Raw genomic sequence first — 20,765 nt, forward strand, 5'->3', positions numbered from 1 at the left:
TATATATATATATATATATATATATATATAAATATATATATAAAATATGCTTAATGTGGGTTTGTCAACACACAGTGGCGAAAAAATAGATGCAAGTTTGAAAAAACTGACAACCTGAAATGAAATATTTACATGCTTGTGGTTAGAGGAAAGGCAAATTGAAATAAAATCGCAATAACGGTTAAAAAGAATCACAATTTGGATTTTTTACAAAATCGTTCAGACCTACGGTAAACCTGTTGCTTTGTTACTGAAGGAAGGTAAAGACACTTGATCCAAGCCCTAGGAAATACTGTTTGACGTGGCTCCTCCAGAGCTTGTTGGTACTTTCTATTTTAACTCCCTTTGGAACCAGTCTGGATTGGCTTTAATTTTCCTTCTTTCGCTCTGACCAAGAGACAGAGAATAAAAAAAAAAAAACAGCAGCAATGACTCACTTCTCAATTGCTCTTTTACTGGTGGAGGCCCCAGAGAGCGCTGGGAGCCTGAGATTGAATGAGAAGCCGAGCGCAGTTCCTCCACGGACGATTCTGGGCTGTCTGACACCGGTGCCAGGGAGATCTGGGTGTCCAGGTCCAGGAACGGCGAGAAGGAGAGCCTAGTGGGGTCAATGTCCTGGAGCTGGTTGATGATGTCGCTGATCGACTCCTTCACGGTGTCCAGCTCCTCCGCATTCTGCCTGTCAGTGGCCTGAAGCTCCGAGGTGCTCATAGTCACGCAGGCTGAGAGGAGCAAGATAAGGAGCAGAGGAAAACCAGGCTGGTGTCAGCTACAGCCTGCAGACCTGGAAACAGAGCACTGTGTTAAAAGCCATTTCAGCTTTACTTCAATCTCTAATCACATAGCTTTATACGGTTTCTTTAAACAACTGAGGGCGACAGAAAGCTGCTATAAAACAGAAACCAAATCAGTCAAAAAGAAAAGAAGCAGAAAAGCTTAAAAATTAAAACCAAAGCAACAGATAGAGAACAGATCAGTGTTAGTGCGACCATTGTGCTTTATTTTTTCAGTTTAAGACTAACTAATTTGTGCTTCTCAATTTAAACTAAGTTCTTTGTAAGCATTTATATCTGTTATTTTGTCATATGACAATCAAAGTCTTATTTTATCTTAAGATACCTAATATCATGGGAAATTATTTTATATTAATGGGATCCTCACCGATTATTCGTGTTGAAACTGGAACTTCCCAGAGGAAAAATGCAGAGTTATTCCAGACTTCTACTCGGAAATAGACTAAATAATTCATCAGCTACATTTCTGATTTTGGTAAGGATTTATACGCCTTATGAAAGTTTTTAAACCACATAATTGCCTCCATCCATCTTCTCTCCATCCTATTCCTGTAGCTGAATAGCATCCCCATAGCATGAAGCTGCCACCGCCATGTTTCCCAGTGGGGAATGAAGTGCATGTAGCCCAAAACACATGGAGTTTCTAGTCTAATATGATCACCTTTTCCCTTCAGTACAAATATGTGAAGAGGATACCTTTCAGCTGACCAATCAAATGTTTTTCTCACCAGAGCTGTGGATCCATGTAGCTCCTCCAGTTATTATTGGCTGCTTCTTTAAATTAAGGTTCTCAGCACCCAGAAGTTTAGGTTTGTGTAGGTTGATGGCCATATCTGGGAGGTTTGACAGCTTTCAGTTGTCAGATGATGAATTGATTACTGCTTCAACAGGTTTACAAAACTGTGATGTAGTTTTAACACCAGGCTCTGCTAAGGATTTGCCCATAGCTTCATCTCTGACCCGTCTGCTATGTTTCCTAGTCCTTCCTGTTGAGGTTTGTTTACTAATGTTCTTTAAGAAAACCTCTGAGGCCTTCATGGAGCAGCTGTTTGACAGGAGCACTCTGTTTACAAACTACGTTACTAGCCTCTGAAGGCAATAGGTTCCATTAGGCATCAGAGTAAAGGAGGCTGGATATAGGTATTTGCAGCTATTCAGATGTTTATTGGAAAAAATTGGAAGATTAAAGACATGCATCATTTTCCACTAACTTCCAAAAAATTCTTAATGTTACGCTGATTTATCACACAAAAACAAAATGAACTGTGGCATATAGAAACAAGAAAAGTGAAAAATTAGTTAGGAATAATTTCTGAGGCTTTTGAATTTAAATGTCTTTTTTTTGTAGGTAGGGTTGTAAACAAGAGTAAGAGAAAATAAAGTCATCTGAAATATGTAAGCAATATAATTATGGAAAAATGTTATTTGAAGATAAAGACTTATTACTTAATTATTTTTCCTATAAGAAGCGGGCAGAAATAGAACCTCATGTTCTATTTCAGCTTGTTGTGTTTTTTGTAATGGAGGAATAGCTCATTTAATTTGGAAGAAAACAGCTGGATAGTGCTAACATTGCATCACTTTTCCACTGTTATCATCTCTGTCCTCTGTTACTGTTTAGTGACACCAGCTGTTTATTTAGAAGAGCATCTCCTGACAGCAGAGCATACATTAAGATATTTACATCTAAAGCTGTATGTTAAGATACTTGGTCATCGTGGTTGTTAAGAGCATTTTCCAGTCTACTATCTACTTCTAGAAGGATTGAAATGGTTTAATGTTGGACAAACTGTAGTTTCAAAGCATTTTTTGCAGCACTGCATTCGTATTTTAGGCTCCTTTAACTTTCAGGCATTGACTGATTAAGCCCCCAAATGAATGCAATATTTGATATATCTGTGCCAGGCATCGAAGGGGTGTGTGCTCAACAACTTGAAGGCCATCAGTTGGAGTTAACAGCAACCATAAAAGTTGCAGCTTGCGCTAACGTCAATAAGCACAAACAGGAAAGAGTGAGATGTAAAGTTAACGGAAAGATAATCCAAGCCAATATGCTTTCCTGAAGTCTTAATTAAATGTCTTAGAGATAAAATAGATTTGAATTACACTGTTACACAGCCAGTGATTACAGCTTGCTTCCCTGCAGCTAATTTAAGGGCCTGCAGCTACGCTCTGCCTCTCTCTTTTGCACAGTGTGTGTTTTTGAGGAAAACAAATTATGCACTTAGTGAGAACCAGCCGGTCTGTCTGCACCCACAACAAACAGAGCTCAGGTTAGCACCTGAAACTGTTTCATATGACTTAACTTCCCCGATGGGGATCAGAACCAAAATAAATGGGAATATGGTGTAAAACAACATTTTCAGAAACTTTTTTTCACATTAATGAAGCTGGGATATCTGAGTGAAAAGCAGTTGTTCTCTTATTTTCAAGATTTTCTGCTAGAGGGCAGAATTCATAATAAATGGAAAATTCTCAAGACCCTGAAGCCAAAAAGCAGCAGACCATCATACTACCACTGCCATGCTTGACTGTTTGAATTATTCTTTTTGAAATGCTGTTTTTTTTTTTTTACCCCAGATATAATTGGGTGCAAAACACCAAAAAACTTTCAACATTTGTCTGGTCAGTCGTACACAGAATATTTTCCCTATATCACCACCAACATGCATTCTAGTGAGACGGACCTTTGTTTTCTTTTCAGTCAGCAGCGGTTTTGGTCCATCTTGCACAGATTTTGTTTTTGTTCTGTTGCTTTCTGAGCTTAGCTGAGTCACTCAATGTCTTCAGTGGTTCGGATGTTGCTGTGGATTTGGCTACGACCTCCTGGATGAGTTGATGATTTCCTGTAAAAATTATTTTGGAAGGCAGTCCACTCCTGGGAAGGTTGCGGACTATTCCAGGTCTTTTTTTTTACTTCTTTGTGAATAATGGCTCTGCTAAAAATGTTCTAGACTGGGACAATAGTTAAAGTATAAAAGTATAAAGTAACCTTTAAAAAAAACAGCCACTCACTATATGAATTGAAAGCTCAATTTTTCAACTATTTCGAAAAATTCTTTGAGATAGTGCCAAGGATGAGGAAGGTCTTGTTGGTCTCTGTCTCCCGATACGCTCTCACCTGTGTCCAACTTTTCAGACATTTCAACATCTTTTTCTGAATCTGACATTGTAGCATGGCATAGACAATTCACGTTTGCAGTTTGAAGAACACCTGCTTGCTTCTGACGATTTACTTTAGCTAACCAATAAGTGTTTGCATTATATGACTCATCCATTTACAATAGTTTTCACTAGATGGGGATGGAGCTAATGATCTGCATTGGATGGAGCACATGACGTGAAAAAAATATTTATAAACATTTAACTGAAGCCAAGAGTAATGAGTAACGTTTGTTTTAAAAATGTAAGGAATAAAAAGTACAGATACTTGTGAAAAAATGCAATGAGTAGAAGTCAGAAGTAGGAAGAAAAATAAGTAATGGAGTAAAGTATAGATACCTAAAAAGTGTACTTAAGTACAGTAACAAAGTATTTGTACTTCGTTATTTGACACCTCTGATCATTAGGTATAACAAATGGGAAAGGGGTTTGCAAAAAGGGAAGTTAATCAGGAGCTTTTTTCAATAAAAAAACAAACAAACAAAAAAATAACTTAACCATGTTATATCCAGGGTGGTATACAGGGTGGTGTTGTGGTGGCTGGCGCACTACCACACCTAGTTTAGCCTTGGGCCGGCCCTGATCTTTAAATTGTAAAGTAAAAAAATCAAGTTTTAAGTCTTTCTTTTTAGCCGACGTCTTAAAAGAAAACCATAAAATGCTCCAAGCTGATGAAAGGCTCTGCCAGCTGAAAGTACAATAGCCCCAACAGGGCGCCTTTTGTGGGTCTGGCACCGCTTGAACCATTTCAATCACATCTGCAGATTGCGTTTAGAGCTTTTTCTCCTGCTCTTTTTTTTTTTTCTGGCGCACATCCAGCTGCGGTGCTGGAGTCAGCACGCAAACCTATTCGTGCACGACCAGTTTCTAAACAAATGAGAATCTTAGATGTATAGATTACAATTAGGGGGCCTACGGGCCCCGGGGGGATAAATCAGTGTGGTTTGTCAGAGCTGGCATATAGGGGGGTTAGAGAGAGAGAGAAAACAAAAAAAAAAAAGTTTTTTCCATGCAGCTGAGAAACTCTTAAATACGTTTTTGGTCTAAAATAAATAAGTTAAGCTTTGTTCAGAGTAGAAGTCTGCAGGAATCTTCAGATTTCACATTAAATGGATCTGATGAAGCGCCTGAATCCATATGAAGCGGTGCGTAAAACGCAAAGTCATTCAGAAATCACTCACCGGCACTCAGGAGCTGATGGGTTACATGTAAAACTCAAACACTGGTTTCAAATCCAAATCAATGTGCTTCACTGAACAGAAAAAAAAAACTAGTTTTCTCCTCCAAAATGAACTTACTGGGAGCTTGCAGTGTTGGTTTACTCCTCCGTCCTGCTTCCCTCCCCCTCGGTTTGCTTTTTGTCTTCCAGGATCCTGAACTTCTGAATCAAATTTCAGGACGGACAAATAGTAGGCTTTTCCTCCGCCCACCCGTGGTTTTCCTTTTTTTTTCTCCCCCTCTTCCTCCTCTCGGGTACCATGTCAGAGACCATATGGAGCAAATAAAGCCCCGGAGAGGGTCCGCTGCAGGAGGACGCACTTACTCTCAGTTTACCTTCAACTTTAGCAATCGCAACCATCGCACAAACAAGTTTGTCCAAACAGGACGGTAAACATTTACACTCAAACTAAACTCCAGCTCCCATCTAATATTCATTCACAGGATAAGTGTTTGTTCCGATGAAGATCTTGATTAATCCAAACATATCAGCTTCCCTGGGCGCTTTTCAGGCCTTTTAAAAGTACCATAAATTTGATTACTGATAAATATTTGGATTAAGTTTGGATTTCAACTTCATGATTTCAGGAAATGTGAAGTTTTATAAAACTGCACAGAGGTCCAAAAAAAAAAAAAAAAGGAAAAATCCTCACCAGTTCTACATAGTGGCAAAATAATCAGGCTGATCGGCTGCCATCAGTAACCTTGATGGTGGAAATGCAAGTTTGAACTGATTTTACCCTAAAATCTGAAGCAATCAACTCACAAGACATTATGCACCGAAACCCAGTCGGCCTCGGCAGATGGCCGCTCCCACTCAACCGGGTTCTGCTGGAGGTTTCTTCCTGTTAAAAGGCAGTTTTTCCTCTCCACTCTCGCCACTTGCATTGCTTGGTGTGAGAGATTGCTGTAAGTGCAGGTGAATATCTGCTACCACTCATCCAGGACGAGTGCATCTTGTAAATGACATGATGCAATCAGAGAGTTTTCCTTAACTAGAAGACTGGCTGATCCGGTTGAATAGTCTCTGTAAAGTGCTTTGAGATGCTGCGTGTTGTAAACCAGCGCTTTATAAATAATCTGGATTAAAATGAATTATGTTTCACATCATAAGGGAGGAGTCCAACTGCAGCCTCAGTTCTGCACAGGAGGTCAAAGCTGAAGCCAACTGTGGTAAAAGATCCTGAAAAATATACCGTAGTAAATATTTCATCCTTTTTTAAAAACAAAATTTTGGAAACCAATTTTATGAAATAAAAGAGAAACGGGAACTCGTATGGATAATGACCTGCCATGAAGGTATGTCTGGAAAGCTTTGGTGTAATTAAATAATGAACACACACAGACACACACAAAAAAAAATGAAATATGTTAAATGTGTCACAATTTGTATGGAGGTTGGTTGAGGACACAAATGCAGAGACCAGGAGGCAGAGGTGAATCTTGTAGATTTAATGAAAAAGAAACAGGCAGACAGCCAAAAATTCAAAAACAAAAACCAGAAAGCATCAGGAAAACTCACATGGAAATCCAGAGATGAGGGAACAACAACAAAAAACTAGCACAGCATGACTGCAGTGGTGGAGTATATAAGGGGAACAGAACAAAGGATGGACCAATGAGCTGAATAAGGAGCAGGTGTGAGAGGAACTAACGAGAGGGAAGCCAAGGGGAAAGGAAACAAGCACAGGGGGGCAACAGAGAGTAACTAAAGAATGCTTAAATATAATGGAAAATAAACGAAAGATCAACAAAACAGAATAACTAATAACTGGAAACTAAAAACTCAGTCCCAAAAAGGGGAGAACCATGAAAATAGCTCACAAAATGGACGCATCAGCAGCTATCGCATTAGAAAACAGCAAACTCGCTTGAAAATTGATGAACGCAGAAAAATTCTGTTAGCTGTTAAAAGGAATAATTTCGCTTCATTAACCGAAAACGACACGATCCAGAACTGAAAAGCGAATAAAATCGAATTAAATGGAGAAAATAAAATAAACAAAGCAACACAGTTTATGCCACATCTACCACAAATAACTCAAACTTCAGAAATAAAATCCACACATTCTCGGGTGAGAAATTGCTTTCTTCTACCCAAGTGGTTACAATTTCTTTAAGTAAAAATAAAACAAAAAACAAACAACTCCAAACGTACCTCCTGGATGTCCTCATGACAACCAGTAGCGTTGTTTATTGCTTCATTTGTGAGTAAAATGAGGAAGAAAATTGGAATATTTGAACTTTTCTTTCATCCACCAGGTGCAAAAGTGGAGCAAACTAGCTGCAGACATTATGACCACATCAACAGCGGCAACCATTAGCAAGCAGCCTTCAAGAATTAGAAACAGAGCACGGTGAAAGCTGTGTTTAATGAGCTGCTCTTGACAATTATTTTGCAGCTGTAATAACAGCTAAAACATGCAGGACTCAAATACAGCCCACAGGACTTCTATAATAGTTTTCCTCTATTTTCAGGTCAGTGGTTGTTCCTCCCTAATCAGTGGAACCCTCATTTTCCCAGGGTAAGGTGCTGGTCTGTTAAGTCTCTAAGCTTCTGCTGTCAGACGTTTCTCCCAATAGCTCAAAATCCCTTTATGAATGCTGACAGTATGAATTTATACTAAAGATGGAGACTCTGGAATCCTAGTTTTCATTTCGGATGAACAATATTTAGATTTGTGCCCAGTTAAATCCTGGTTTGGAGGTTTGGAGGACTTTCGAAAAAAGATTTCAGTCCAGATACAAAGTGAAGAACCATCATCAGATGGTTGGAGGAATTTTCAACCAGCTTTGCTTTAAAGTTGTTGGTTTGCATTGGATTCATGTGGATAAAAGTTAATTTGGAAAAAAGGGTGGTGGACCCATGAAAAAGCGGATCAACATGTGGTTTATGACAAATATTTCATGAGAGATTTGTTTTGAAAAGCAAAGTTAATGACACCTGGAGCTTCCCTGACCTCTTATTTAAATCCGTACTCGTATTCCTTCCTAATCTAGGACGGGTTCATGGAGGCAGCAGTCAAAGCAGAGACACCTCCTCCATCTCCTTTGGGGGAAGCCTGTTGAATTCAAGGACCAGCAGAGAGACAAAGTCCCTCCAGGGTGGACCTCCAGGCCTCCGCCCAGTGGGACGTGCCTGGAACACCTCCTGAGGGAGGCGTCCAGGAGGCAAAGATGTCTGAACCACCTCAGATGACTCCTCTTGATGTGGAGAAGCAGCTCTACTGTTTGACTGAGCTCCTCATGCATCTCTAAGGGAGCGCCCAGCCAACATGCAGAGAGCTAATTTCAGCAGCTTGTATCCAGAATCTTGTTCTTTCTGCAATCGTCCAGATTTCATGACAATAGGTGAAAGTAGGAATATTAGACCTGCTGGTAAATTGAACACTTCCCGCTTATCGCTCAGCTCTTTCTTTACCTTAACAGACCAGTGAAGCGTTTGCATTATAACAGCAGACTCATTGATTTGCTCTCTCACGAACAGGACCCAAAGATGTTTCAACTCCTCCACTTGAGGCAGGAACTCTCCTACACCATGAAGGGGACAAGCCACCTTTTCTGGTCAAGAACCATGGCCTCAGAGCGGATTCTCATCCCGGCCACTTCACACTCAGCTGCAGACTGACCCACTGAATGCTGTAGGTCTTGGCAAGAGGGAGCCAGCAGAACCACGTCTTTGGCAAAAAGGAGAAACAAGACCCACTGGTCCACAACCCAACTCCTGCTTAAAAAGGTTTGGCACCAAGTAAAGGGCCCCTGACTCCTTACACCTGAGCGCCCCCCACAGGGCACCAGAAGGACATAGTTAAATACCTTCTATAGGTCCACAAAACACATGTTGACTACGTGAACAACCACACATCAACCCTGTAGACCCCTAGAGAGAGTGTAGGGCTGGTCCACTGGTCCATGGCCAGATTTGCGTCAAGTTGCGTTTCCCTAGAGTCCCTAGTTTAAAAAAAAAGGAATAATAATTTGAAGGCTTGTTCAACACTCATAACGAGCAAGCCAAAGTACAGACAATGTTAAAGCTCAAACACGTTCTGGTGAAGTTGGCCCACTTCTCTACAACTGTGCGCTCATACATACACGCACACACACATACATTCTACTTTATGTAGTGAGGACAATGTGTTGACTCCTAATGATTTGTCATTTTCAAGCCTTTCTCTGCCCTAACCCTAAACCAAGCAATTACCAATGCATACCTCACCCTAACCCAAATAACACCATAGCCCTATACCAGGTACAGACTATATATATATATATATATATATATATATATATATATATATATATATATACATACATACAAACACATATGTAGGGCTAAAACAATTGGATTAATCATGATTAATGAAATAATCTTCCACTAATTTAGTGATTTATCATTAATTGGAAAGTAGAGACCGGAAGACATGCCTTTAGCTGACAGAACAAAACACCTTTAGCAGCAATTATACAAAAATTGTAAAAATATGTAAACATTTTGCGTTTAAGATCAAAATCTTTTTCGATCGGCCAACATGCTCTATGCAGAACTTAAGTAAATTTTGCAAAAAATCTTTAAGGAAGCTTTTGCTATCCAATTAAGATCTTTTAAAACAAAAAACCAACAACTAATACATTTGCAAAATAATCGTTAGTTGCAGCCCTACATATAGAGACAGTTAAGAAACCATTCCCTCTGTGTTAAAACTGGTTGAATAGTGCCATCTCTTTGAAGTAGAAGCATCTCCTGACCTGATTACTTGATAAACAAATTTTTTTGCCCATTAATGGTTTGGTTTGCCCTTGACTATTAAATTCACCAAACTAGAAGTCATATTTTTGAACATGCGTTGAACTGGTATAATGTCGTTTCAACAGGAATATATACTGATGCATTGGGTCATCGGGACAGCATTCCCCCAGACCCCCCTGTGAGGGGAAATGCATGAGGAACAGGCACTGACCCATCCTCTTCCACTTTTCATTCAAACCAGGAACCTCCAGACCCCCCAGGAAACCCCCGCCTTGTGTATACAGGTGGAGCTGCCCGCTCTGAACAACAGCTGACATCTTTACCACCAGTCATGTCAAAGTTAAACAGTCAGACACTTTTTAGAGATTTATTATCACTTTAAATGTTTTACATTTCACCAAAAAAAAAAAAAAAAAAAAAATCCTCCAATATACAGACAAAATCTGTTGGTAAGCAATATGATTAATAAATAGAACATTAGGAATATAAACAATATTTCAAGTTTTGTTCTGGGTATATTTACAGATGTTAGCAGTGCACAGCTTTAGGAATCAGTTCTGGGCAGAAGCTGGGTTCAAGTGACGATGGATCAACAGCATCTTGAAAATGTGCCGGCCTTAAAATTCCTCTGGAACGTCTGGAGGAGGATGAGCAGGTTCCCCACACTGACACGCTGCCTGCTGATCTGGAGGGCCGATCTGGAATCTGATTTTCAACCCAAGCATGAGCTACAGCAGTCGTGTGGTGAGGGGGGAAGGATTTGTCAGTCCTCAGACAGCAACCTGTGGAAGTGGTCCTTCCTCTTCTTCAGCACCTCCTGAAAATCCTCCTGGAAATAAAAAGATACCATTTAGTCTAGCTTTGTTAGGGAAGACAGCAGCCTGATGATAAAAAAAAAAAAAAAAATAGTTGTTTGTTTCACACTAATTGTCAAGTTTGGATTAGACCAACTACTTCATTAAAGAGAGGAAAAAAAAAAAAGAAAATGAGGCAGTTCTTTACTGAAACATATTCTGATACATTAAGCTATATTTCCTATAATATGGTATCATACAGCTGATTTCTACGCATTCTGTTCACTCTGGTCTGGTTAATAGCCTTACACATTATATTTTTATGGAATGAGGAAGACAAACTAAACACCAGACATTTTTCACCATTTCCACACCAGAAGCAGATTAATGCTAGATTAATATAAACAAAAATGAAAAAACAAGGAAAATCACATTTTTACTCATTTGAAATGTTTAGATTTCCCAGCAGTAAAACAATTAGGCAAGGCAGCCATGAAGAACTCAGTCGTGTAGTTAGTTAAATACATCAAAATAAAGTTTGTTTGTATATAAGGAGTTTGTACCATTTCCCCCAAAAATTTATTTATACTAATCTTTTATGTGTTTATGCAGGGATTTTAATCATTCTTTTAGGATGGATGATAAATCAGAACTCTGACTGGGCCCTCAAAACCTATACATAATATGACCACACGGGGGCAGTAGATGTGTTTTTCTTTCAATATTATTGGGTAAAAATACAACCTGGAAAAAAAGCAGCTCAGAAATCAGTTTCCAACACATTTTTCTGTTACAAAGTCATGGAAGAGAAGATACAGATACTTCCAAATGCTTTTTTCCCCTCTAGGACGAGAACAGTACATGCGCCTTAAAAATTCATTAGGAGTATTTAAGGACAAATCTGGGAAATGGACCGAGTGTTTGCAAAAAAAGCAGACATACCGCTGCAGCCAGTTTCTCCATGTAGGGGACGAGCTTCTGCAGCTCCTTGTCCTCTGGTCCTCCAGACCAGCTCTTAATAGGTATTGTGTTCATCAGCTGAGGAGAGAAAATGTAGGATATTAACCTGATAGGTCCTTCAGGCAATAGGTGATGGGATACTCGTTAAATCTTATTCTGTTCATTAAAAGCATATCAGGTTGCACAGACAGCCTTCTCTGCTGTAGATGTAACAAAATGAAGTTTGCCTTTTCTAGTCACGGGATACAAAAAAACAAACAAACAAAGACATTGCAGTGTTTAAAGCTAAATCTTTACTATCGGTGTTTGAGATATCAGCCCAACAAACAGCTGTTTGAAGTATTTGTTTTCTAATTTACAGCTGTCAGAAATTCATACACAGGCGACACATAGCTGTGGCCTAGATGATCGGCGTCTAAAAGAGACATGGAGGTATAGTAAAGATAAACCGATTATCATCATTTATATCTCAGTTCATAAGGACTTAACATACCAACAACCCTCTCTAATATTGAATGCAGTCATAATGTGATGTTAATTGTCCAATTGCATTCACAGATAATTTGATTTTTTTTTTTAAACCAAAACATTTTTCCTTATAAACGCAGGAAGACAGAGGAGCCCATCTCTTACATGGTATGGGTACGTGTGTGGTGCATTATCCAGCACCACTGTTTTGGTCAGATCCCTCCCGAGGATGCCCAGATCCTTGATGTAGTGTCCGAGGACACAGGCGCAGTCATCCTGATACAGACGGTGTCTACAAAAAGAATCATAAGCAGATGTAACCAACATGATGCGTCATCTCTAGCCAGCAGGCTAAGACTCATTTACTTGTCCTCAAAATAAAGGGGACATACCTGAACAGTTTCTTCTGAGGGTCGATGATCTCCAGGATCTTTTCAGCATATTCTTTTTTTGCACATGTGTAAACAAACAGCTGGGAAAACGAACAGGAATGTGACGTTAGAAATGGTCTAAAAATTAAAATAAAACTATAGGAATCCCTCTCACCTCGTAGATTTTTGCCATGGACTGAAGAAACTCTCGCAAATGTGGTCGTAGGATCATGTAGACCTATTTAAAGGATCACAGGACATGGTTCTTATTCAACACTTATAAAACACTAATGCTGCTTCGTGGCGAGTTACTGTGAAGAAAAACTTTAGCTGTAAACTTTTTAGCAGCTCCAAATCATTCCTAGAGTGATTCTGAGGCTGTTTGGATTCATAAAACAAAGGAGGATTCTTGGAATGGTTTGGAGGACCACAGAAGAAAAGGAAAAACAAATGAACAAATCTAAATACTGAGAATAACTTTGGTTATCAAAAACCATTCATTCAACTAGAGGACCAGTAAGACAAATGTTGACCAGTTTATTTCATTTTTTTTTTCAAACAAGCAGATTCTCTTATGTTTTTTTTAAAAAAACTGAAAAAGAAAAGTAGAAAAATAACTTAACACAAAAAAGCTTTATAAAGAGTTCTCAATCCAGCAAAAAGTGGATGAATTACAGCACGAATACCTCCTCCATAAACGCTGCCATTTAAAAATACTCTGGCATCACTAAACGTACATTCCTAAAATACATTCCTGAAGTGGAAATGATGGAGATGCTAGTGGAAATGATCTAGTTTCAGTCTCTGGCTGTATCACAGCTGGCCTCCAACATGGGAAATGTACCATTAAGCCGGGATCAGTTCCACCCCCACTGAAAATAAAAACAGTCTAATGCCATATAAAATATCAGAGCATCTGCTTATTCCTTAAGTTTGTCTTAATGTCTGAAACTGTGCAGCTGGTTTGTTTATTAACAAACACCATCTTAAATGTTATGATTACAGGTAAATAAATGCAACACACCCCAAAAATGTCTGCCTTTGTTGACCAAACAGCCAAATTGTCATTAAGGATTTCAAGCAGAAATGCACTGATCAGACACGCTCTAATTCAGGGTTTTCTGCAAAATCCATTGTGAAACAAACAGGGTGTGGAAACAAACACAAGACTGGTGAAGAATAAAGGAGAGGACCCACATTTTTGCAGGTTAGAGATGTTCTCAGAGTTAAACGCAGTGACACTAACCAATAGGTTGTTAGAACGCTCAAACTGATGAGCACATTAAGCCAGGCGATGGCATAAGCGGAAAACCAACACACAACACTCATCATATCTGCTGTTTTAGTAAGATGTGGTAAAATCCTGTCAGAAAGAAAACTTAACCTAAACTTTAGTATAAAGGCGTTTAGTACAAAAGCTGAGTAAAGCAGGAAGGGCTGGACTTTCTTTTCCAATTGTGTATCACAGCCCTTAGACTGACTCTATAACCTGCATCAGAATTAAATTCAGCCTGAAAATCCACATTTAAGCACAATTAAAGAATCTGAACAGTCAGCAGTGAGTTTATTGTTTTGGTTTAAAATGAATCTTCCTAAACTAAAGGTATGTCAATCATCACTGAGAAAAAAAAAAAAAAAAATCAAACTTTGAAACCAAAGCAAATAAAGTCCTTCTTGACATTTCAATAATAAATGTGTGAAGGAAACATGGGTACCTTGTATTGATGATCCTGGAATGTTGTATAGAAAGTATAATCTGCATCTTCGATCACATTCAGGGAGCTGAACATGAGCGTCTCCTCCTATTTGGAAAACAAGAAGGTAGTGTCGTGGGAAAAAGTATTCAACTATTCATCCTAGTTAAATAAACGGAGATTAATGGATTTCACTCAGTCGGCACATTTATTCATATCTTTGCAAAGAGAGAACAGTTCATCATACAGCCCTAATGGCGCGGCATTCTGCTCTATTCTGCATGAGCAGCGTTCGTCCCCCCCTTACTTACAACAATAGAAAGTAGTCAGAGTCAAAACAAATTACAGACACTTTGGTTAACAGTAACATGTTATGAATAAACCTTGAGAAAGAATCTAGTTTGTTATGGGAAGAAACTGTCTGGTCTACAAACACCATCCTGCAGAGAATGGTGTGGCCTTAAAGTGAAACAGACTGAGTGAAAACTTTTATAGTGAGTAAATAGGATAAATTAATATATAATAGAAGAGAAATCAAAATTTTCCGACAACAGTAGATACTAATCAGTCTTTTCCTTTAGCCTTACAACCAACCAGTTGAACTAAAAAACAAAATGAAATGTTTGAGATTGCATTTCACTTCTTTTCCTAGGTTAAACTGCATATCCAGTCCAGTTTGCCTCATTCAGAATAAGTTGATGTCAGACGACATAAACCACTACACTGATCAGAATGTTCCGACTGCCATCTGGTTGGACTTTTAGTCCAATCAGCCATTTAATCCAACAATCTATGCCCATGCAAACGCAGATAGTGTCTGAACATCCATGCTCATGTACTGCTGGTATTATGGTGCAGAGGATTAAACTCACCAGGTCCACCACCAGTGTGGCCTCTGGGGTGCTCCTGGTCTTTGGCGGGATGTCTCTGAGACACGGTCGGGAATGCTGAGACTGTGACGGTACATTCTTGATGAAGGTAAACCTGAGAACGCAGTAAAACACAGAAGTGATTATACAACAAGGAAATGAAAGCTGAGACTGAAAATATTTCTGCAAACAAAGAGACCAACGCACGGATCAAAGACGTCATCGTCCTCGTCTCCAGCCAGTAGGTCAATGGAACCGTAACCAAACACACCTTGTTCTGGGCTCATCAAAACACTGTTCCCAGTTTCAGGACATTTCATATCTGAATAAAAAACACAGAAAGACAGAATGGGACACGAGTCTGAATGATTAGAGGCGTATAGCAAAAGCATTTGGTGACTGTAATCGCTTTTTTCATCATCGAACAGTAAAAAGAAACTTGTTTCCTGGTTATTAAACACTGATGGTACCACACTGAGTTGACAGTAACTGCTTACTTGGAGTGCATTTTTTTTTATAATTCCCTCTTCATTGACCCATTCCAGATTTCAGCTTCTGTCTTATAGAACAGACTACAATGGACATTCATTTTTTTTTTTTACAGCCTTTAAAGTCATAGGGAAGAGGTTGTTCCAATGGTCGCAGTTCTGAATTCTCCCGAGTGATGCCAGACTTTACACGACTGAATAAAGTGAAAATGATTGGTGATTATCAAGGGGGCGGGATTGCTGTGGTGGAAGGTTCGCAAGCAAGTTTCATTGTGGCCGGTTTGTTGGAAGCATCATGCTAACCAGTTAGCAACTTAGTGCTAGTAGGTTCCCAAATTATATTGGGACCAAGTAGCACTTAGCAACGACACTATCAAGAAATGCTATGGACAGCGGAAACATGCAAGAGGAGGAGAGTTTTATGTCGCAGGTCGTGGATGAGTCTCCTCCGTCATTCATTGTTTTTATTTAAAGGAGGAAAGCGGGGATGAAGTTGTAGTGGAAGAGGACACCAGGGCGGAAGCTTGGTTTGGTGTAGAAGGCTTACAGCCGTACATGTTTGAGCCCTTGCCTCGCAACGCTGCCAGTTCTGTTAGCTCTACGCCTGCCGAAGACACAGACGTCCATCCCCGTGAACACTGGGACGGAACTCAATGGTAAAGTAAATTGATTCTTATTTCTTATTTAAGCCGTTTTGTAAATTAGCTGCGACATATGAATCAAGATGATATGATTGACAGATGACCGTCGATACATGATTGGCCAAATTTAGGTGTTCAAGCTTACCTATAACCAACTGGCCTACAAAAAATAAGGGGGAAAAAAAATGTATATTTAAAAAAAAAAAAAAACCCCGCTCATGCCGAGATGCCCCCAGATCTCAGAAATGTCTGCATCCATGAAATACCGTACGGTAATTAACTAAAATGATGGAATTTCCCAATCTCTAAGCCTAAACACATTTTTTTTATTCAATTGAACACATGTATGGAAGTCTTATTAGTTTTCATTTCTCTTTTTTTATGTGGACTACAAGCTTTTTGGCTAAAATAATACTTATTTAAGTAATTATTTACACAAAGTGATCAGACATATTAATAATCCCATCTCAACTGACCTAATTCCACAAAACAATTATCGGCTAAAGCAGAGTCGTGTCCCAGGGAAATGTAGAATTTTTCTGTTTCGGAAGTTTTAAAAGTCATCAATAGCTGCTAAAACAGGCGGGTATGATGGACATCTACATCACTAATAACCACCACAGAGTGGTCTACATCTCCTTTTAAATCAGAAGATCAATGCTCCATAGCTGGTGGTCATCATGAGGGAGTCACAAGCATCACAGTTATTCATTAAAGCAGTGGTTAAAATGTTAACTTTTGGAAGCTTCCAATGTGAACACATCAGAACATCAACAACCATAAGATTGATCTTTTTTGTTTTGTTATTGATCAGTTCACAAATTGAATCACTAATGTTCTCCTGAATCGTTTTAGGTTGAATTAACGGTACTACACTTACTTTCCTTGCTTGGCGTGAGGAACCTCACGATGGGTGGGTAGATGTTTCTTGATGTGGAATTACGAGGAGAAGCCACATCGATCTCTGACAGAACGCGCTCATGGTGCATCACAGGTTTGAGAGGAGTCTTAAAAGCTGAATCTGGAAAACAAGAGGAGCATCAGTCAGATCAGAGGGGCTTTTAAAAAAAATTTTTTTAGAAAAAGGAAAATATTAGGAAAGGTTTAGAGTAGAACCTGTGGATGGAGCTAATATTCCCGACTGGCAGTCCTCCACAGCCACGGCCCTTGGCCTCTTCCTTGCCCGACCGCGAGGCAGCGGCCTCCTCTTAACTGTTGGAACCTCATCCTCTGATTGGTCAATCGTGGGTTCTTCTTCAGCCTAATGAGAAATTTAATTAAATTTTTTTAAAAATAAAATCAATTATTAGGATTAGTCTAATATACAAGGCTGGAAGGTGAAAGGAAGAGAAATGTTTTTGTTTTTTTTTAATGGTTTTTAACATAACATATGGACATCTCTATGCTCATATTAATACAAGTCTTTATTTCTGACATGTGAGGTTTATACAGTGGTGATACTGCAGTTTAAAAACACTCTGGTAAAAGTTGGAAGTATCAAAGTAACCTTTAAAAAAACAAAACAAAAAAAAACAACAACAAAAAAAAAAAAAAACAGCCAGATGCCACTATATGAATTGAAAGCTCAGTTTTTTGTGTGACTATTTCTAAACATTCTTTGAGACAGGGCCAAGGATGAGGGAGGTCTTGTTGGTCTCTATACGCTCTCGCCTGTGTCCAACCTGTCAGATATTTTGACATCTTTTTCTGAATCCAACATTGTAGCATGGCATAGACAATTCACGTTTGCAGTTTGAAGAACACCTGCTTGTTTCTGATGATTTCCTTTAGCTAACCAATGATTATTTGCGTTATATGACTCATCCAGTTACACTAGTTTTCACTATATGTGGATGGTGCCAATGATATGCATTAGATGGCGCAAGTGATGTGTAATAAATATTTATAAACATGTAGTAACGTTTGTTTTAAAAATCTAAGGAATAGAAAGTACAGATACTTGTGTGAAAATGTAATGAGAAGAAGTCAGAAGTAGGAAGAAAAAAAGTAATGGAGTAAAGTATAGATATCTAAAAAGTTTACTTAAGTAACAAAGTACAAATACTCCGTTACTGTACTTGACACCTCTGGGTCCTTTATTTTGTTCTTATTTTCATGTAACTGGATGGAGGTCATTAAACCTCATTATAGAGTGCATGTACAGCTGCTCTCTTAAATTCTATCCATTTTTAGTGTTTTGTTTGATATTTTTATAACTGTTAAGTAATAATAAAGTATTTTAAGCCTGAAAATCAATTGTTATTAAAGCACAGAGCTTATTATGGATTTTGTCTGATATTATAAACCAAACCAGAGTCGCATATAATGTTTGTGTAAAAACATAAAAACACATATCTAAAGGAAGTTTAAATATGTGTTTAAAGTTTAAAGGAAGCAAGCTTGTTAAGCAGCTGTTTGCAGGATGGATGAAAAATTAAACGGAAATAAACCAAAAGCATGTTTTAATTTATCTTGATTTCATCCATAAGGTTGTTTCTGGTATTTATTGAAAAATCTTTTGATAAATAAGCATCGTCTAATGAATCTGACAAGTGAGCATCTAATCCAGGTATTTTAACATTGAATAAGGTTCAAAGTACAGGTATAATCCAAAGATTAATTTAACACATATGTAGTCTTCGTGCTTCTTTTTTCTTTTTCAGCCCAGACAAAGGGAAATTGTTTCCGGATTAGCGGTTTAAGAGTTTCTCGTTCTAAAAGGTAAACTGAGGAACAACAGATGTTCTGATTATCAAACGCTCACCGAAGCATTGCTATGATGCAGCGCCCCCTATCGGTGCGTTGAAAAAGACGGTTAAATCCACCAAAGAAAAGCTCATTTTGTGAATTTCACACATAAACATTGAAACAAAAAGCTTACAACATTGGCGGGGATTCCTCAAATTATCTACCTCCAACTAGCCGCCCTTCGTTCGGATCAATAAACCGCCATTCTTTAGGCCTCCTGTCGTTCAGATGCGTTTTCAACACAGCATGTAGCTAACGGTAGCTAGCATTAGCAAACACTGCCGAAATGAAATCAGCAAGATCCATCAGGAGATTACCCAGAGATTTCTCTCTTTGTCAGGAAGGTTCCCGATGGTTTAATTGAAACCTACTGTTTATTTTGACGACAGTTACCTTGTTTGGTAAAGGGCTTTCCGTCTCAGTCGTCGAAAGGCGCGCTTGTCGCGACCGCTGACGCGTCCTCCTCGGCGTCTCTGAAGTAAAAGTTATCGTTTTTTGAGACCTTAGTCTCATCTTTTATTTTTTTTATAAAGGTTCTGTAAATCATCTAAATTTAACTGTTTCCAATGCTCGGTTTTCCCCTCGATCAAACCAAACGTTTCGAGTTTTGTCTCCCCGCCCCAAACTGGACGTTGACTTTGCTCTAGCTCCGCCCCGCTCCTCACGGCGTCATCTCCAATCAGGAGTGGTGCGTTTAAATCTACAGGGGTGCGCTCGCTTGTGCGATCTGTGTAGCGTTAGAAGGCGGTGCTCAAAATATAAACACAGCTGTCAAAGTAGGTCACATGACCGGCGTTTAAACGTGACCCGTGTGGCACGTGAATCATCCGAAATCTGTTTTATAATCTGATTTCAAGGGAAAATCTACGGAAGAGCAAAAAAATAAAAAATAATAAAATAACAATAATAATAAAAAAAATTATCTATCTATCTATCTATCTATCTATCTATCTATCTATCTATCTATCTATCTATCTATCTATCTATCTATCTATCTATCTATAAATTGTATTTATATAACATATATAATATAATTATATTAATTAATATATATATATGGAGCAAAAAGCGAACTAATGTTTAAATTTTATTTGTTTAATAGAAAAATCTCAAAATTCCGACTTTAATCTCAGAATTCCGACTTTAGTTTCAAAATTCTGACTTTAATCTCAGAATTTTGACTTTAATCTCAGAATTCTGACTTTAATCTCAGAAATTTTACTTAAATTCAGAATTCTGAATTTTTTCTCACAATTCTGACTAAATTCTGACAGCTAACAAACATGTTAGCAACAAGCCATAGCCATGTCTGTTTTAAGACTAATCTAGCTTTCTTGTTTTAATCACCTTCTGCTCTTCCATTAATGAAATAGCATCACTGTGGACCCCTCGGACACGTACATTTTACACCAATTTGTCACTGCCCCTCCCAAACAACTCACATCTTTGTCAGTGAAGCTGAGTGCTCCTACATCTCTTCCTTCACGTTGCCCATCTACATTAAGATCCACAATTCTGAGATTAAAGATAGAATTCTGAGATTAAAGTCAGAATTCTGAAAAAGAAGTCAGAATTCTGAGAAAGAAAAGTCAGAATTCTGAATTTTTGCTCATATTAAACTGAAATAATATTTAAAAATCAGTTAACCTTGTTTTTTTTCTCCACTGGCCCTAATCCTCCTCCGTAAAAGTTGTCTTTGAAGGCTACTTACATTTTCTGAATGCGGTACTTTCTCATAAATACCCAGAGAATAAAGGTGTTTTTATAAAAGAAAACTTTGCAGAATTTTACATTTATGACGTACTGATCAC

At 38.5% G+C, this 20,765-nt stretch overlaps 2 protein-coding genes across 3 annotated transcripts in view; both read right to left on the minus strand.

Annotated features, from left to right (window-relative positions):
* LOC107096967 (transmembrane protein 79-like) overlaps window positions 1-5,377 on the minus strand; it is an 11,874-nt gene extending 6,497 nt beyond the window's left edge. Inside the window, exons 1-2 of one of the 2 annotated variants that reach the window (XM_015393899.1) lie at window positions 5,255-5,377; window positions 438-784 (exon numbers count right to left, since the gene is read on the minus strand). In XM_015393899.1, coding sequence (XP_015249385.1) covers window positions 438-711 — 274 coding nt within the window. In that variant the 5' untranslated portion in view covers window positions 712-784; window positions 5,255-5,377. Of the gene's footprint in view, window positions 1-437; window positions 785-5,137 lie in introns of both variants that reach the window. The other variant, XM_015393898.1, reaches the window with a different exon arrangement.
* A 4,944-nt stretch (window positions 5,378-10,321) lies between these two features.
* LOC107096971 (CTD small phosphatase-like protein 2) lies at window positions 10,322-19,594 on the minus strand. The gene is made up of 11 exons (XM_015393902.1): window positions 19,348-19,594; window positions 17,323-17,467; window positions 17,087-17,227; window positions 15,285-15,399; window positions 15,081-15,192; window positions 14,230-14,316; window positions 12,690-12,752; window positions 12,536-12,615; window positions 12,309-12,435; window positions 11,658-11,753; window positions 10,322-10,750 (listed from the first exon to the last, which is right to left on the minus strand). The coding sequence occupies exons 1-11, from the start codon at window positions 19,465-19,467 to the stop codon at window positions 10,685-10,687; spliced, it is 1,152 nt and encodes a 383-aa protein (XP_015249388.1). The 5' UTR covers window positions 19,468-19,594; the 3' UTR covers window positions 10,322-10,684.
* Window positions 19,595-20,765: the final 1,171 nt, after the last annotated feature.

The sequence above is a fragment of the Cyprinodon variegatus genome, unplaced genomic scaffold (assembly GCF_000732505.1).
Source record: "Cyprinodon variegatus isolate N-32 unplaced genomic scaffold, C_variegatus-1.0 Scaffold662, whole genome shotgun sequence".
Taxonomy (NCBI): Eukaryota; Metazoa; Chordata; class Actinopteri; order Cyprinodontiformes; family Cyprinodontidae; genus Cyprinodon; species Cyprinodon variegatus.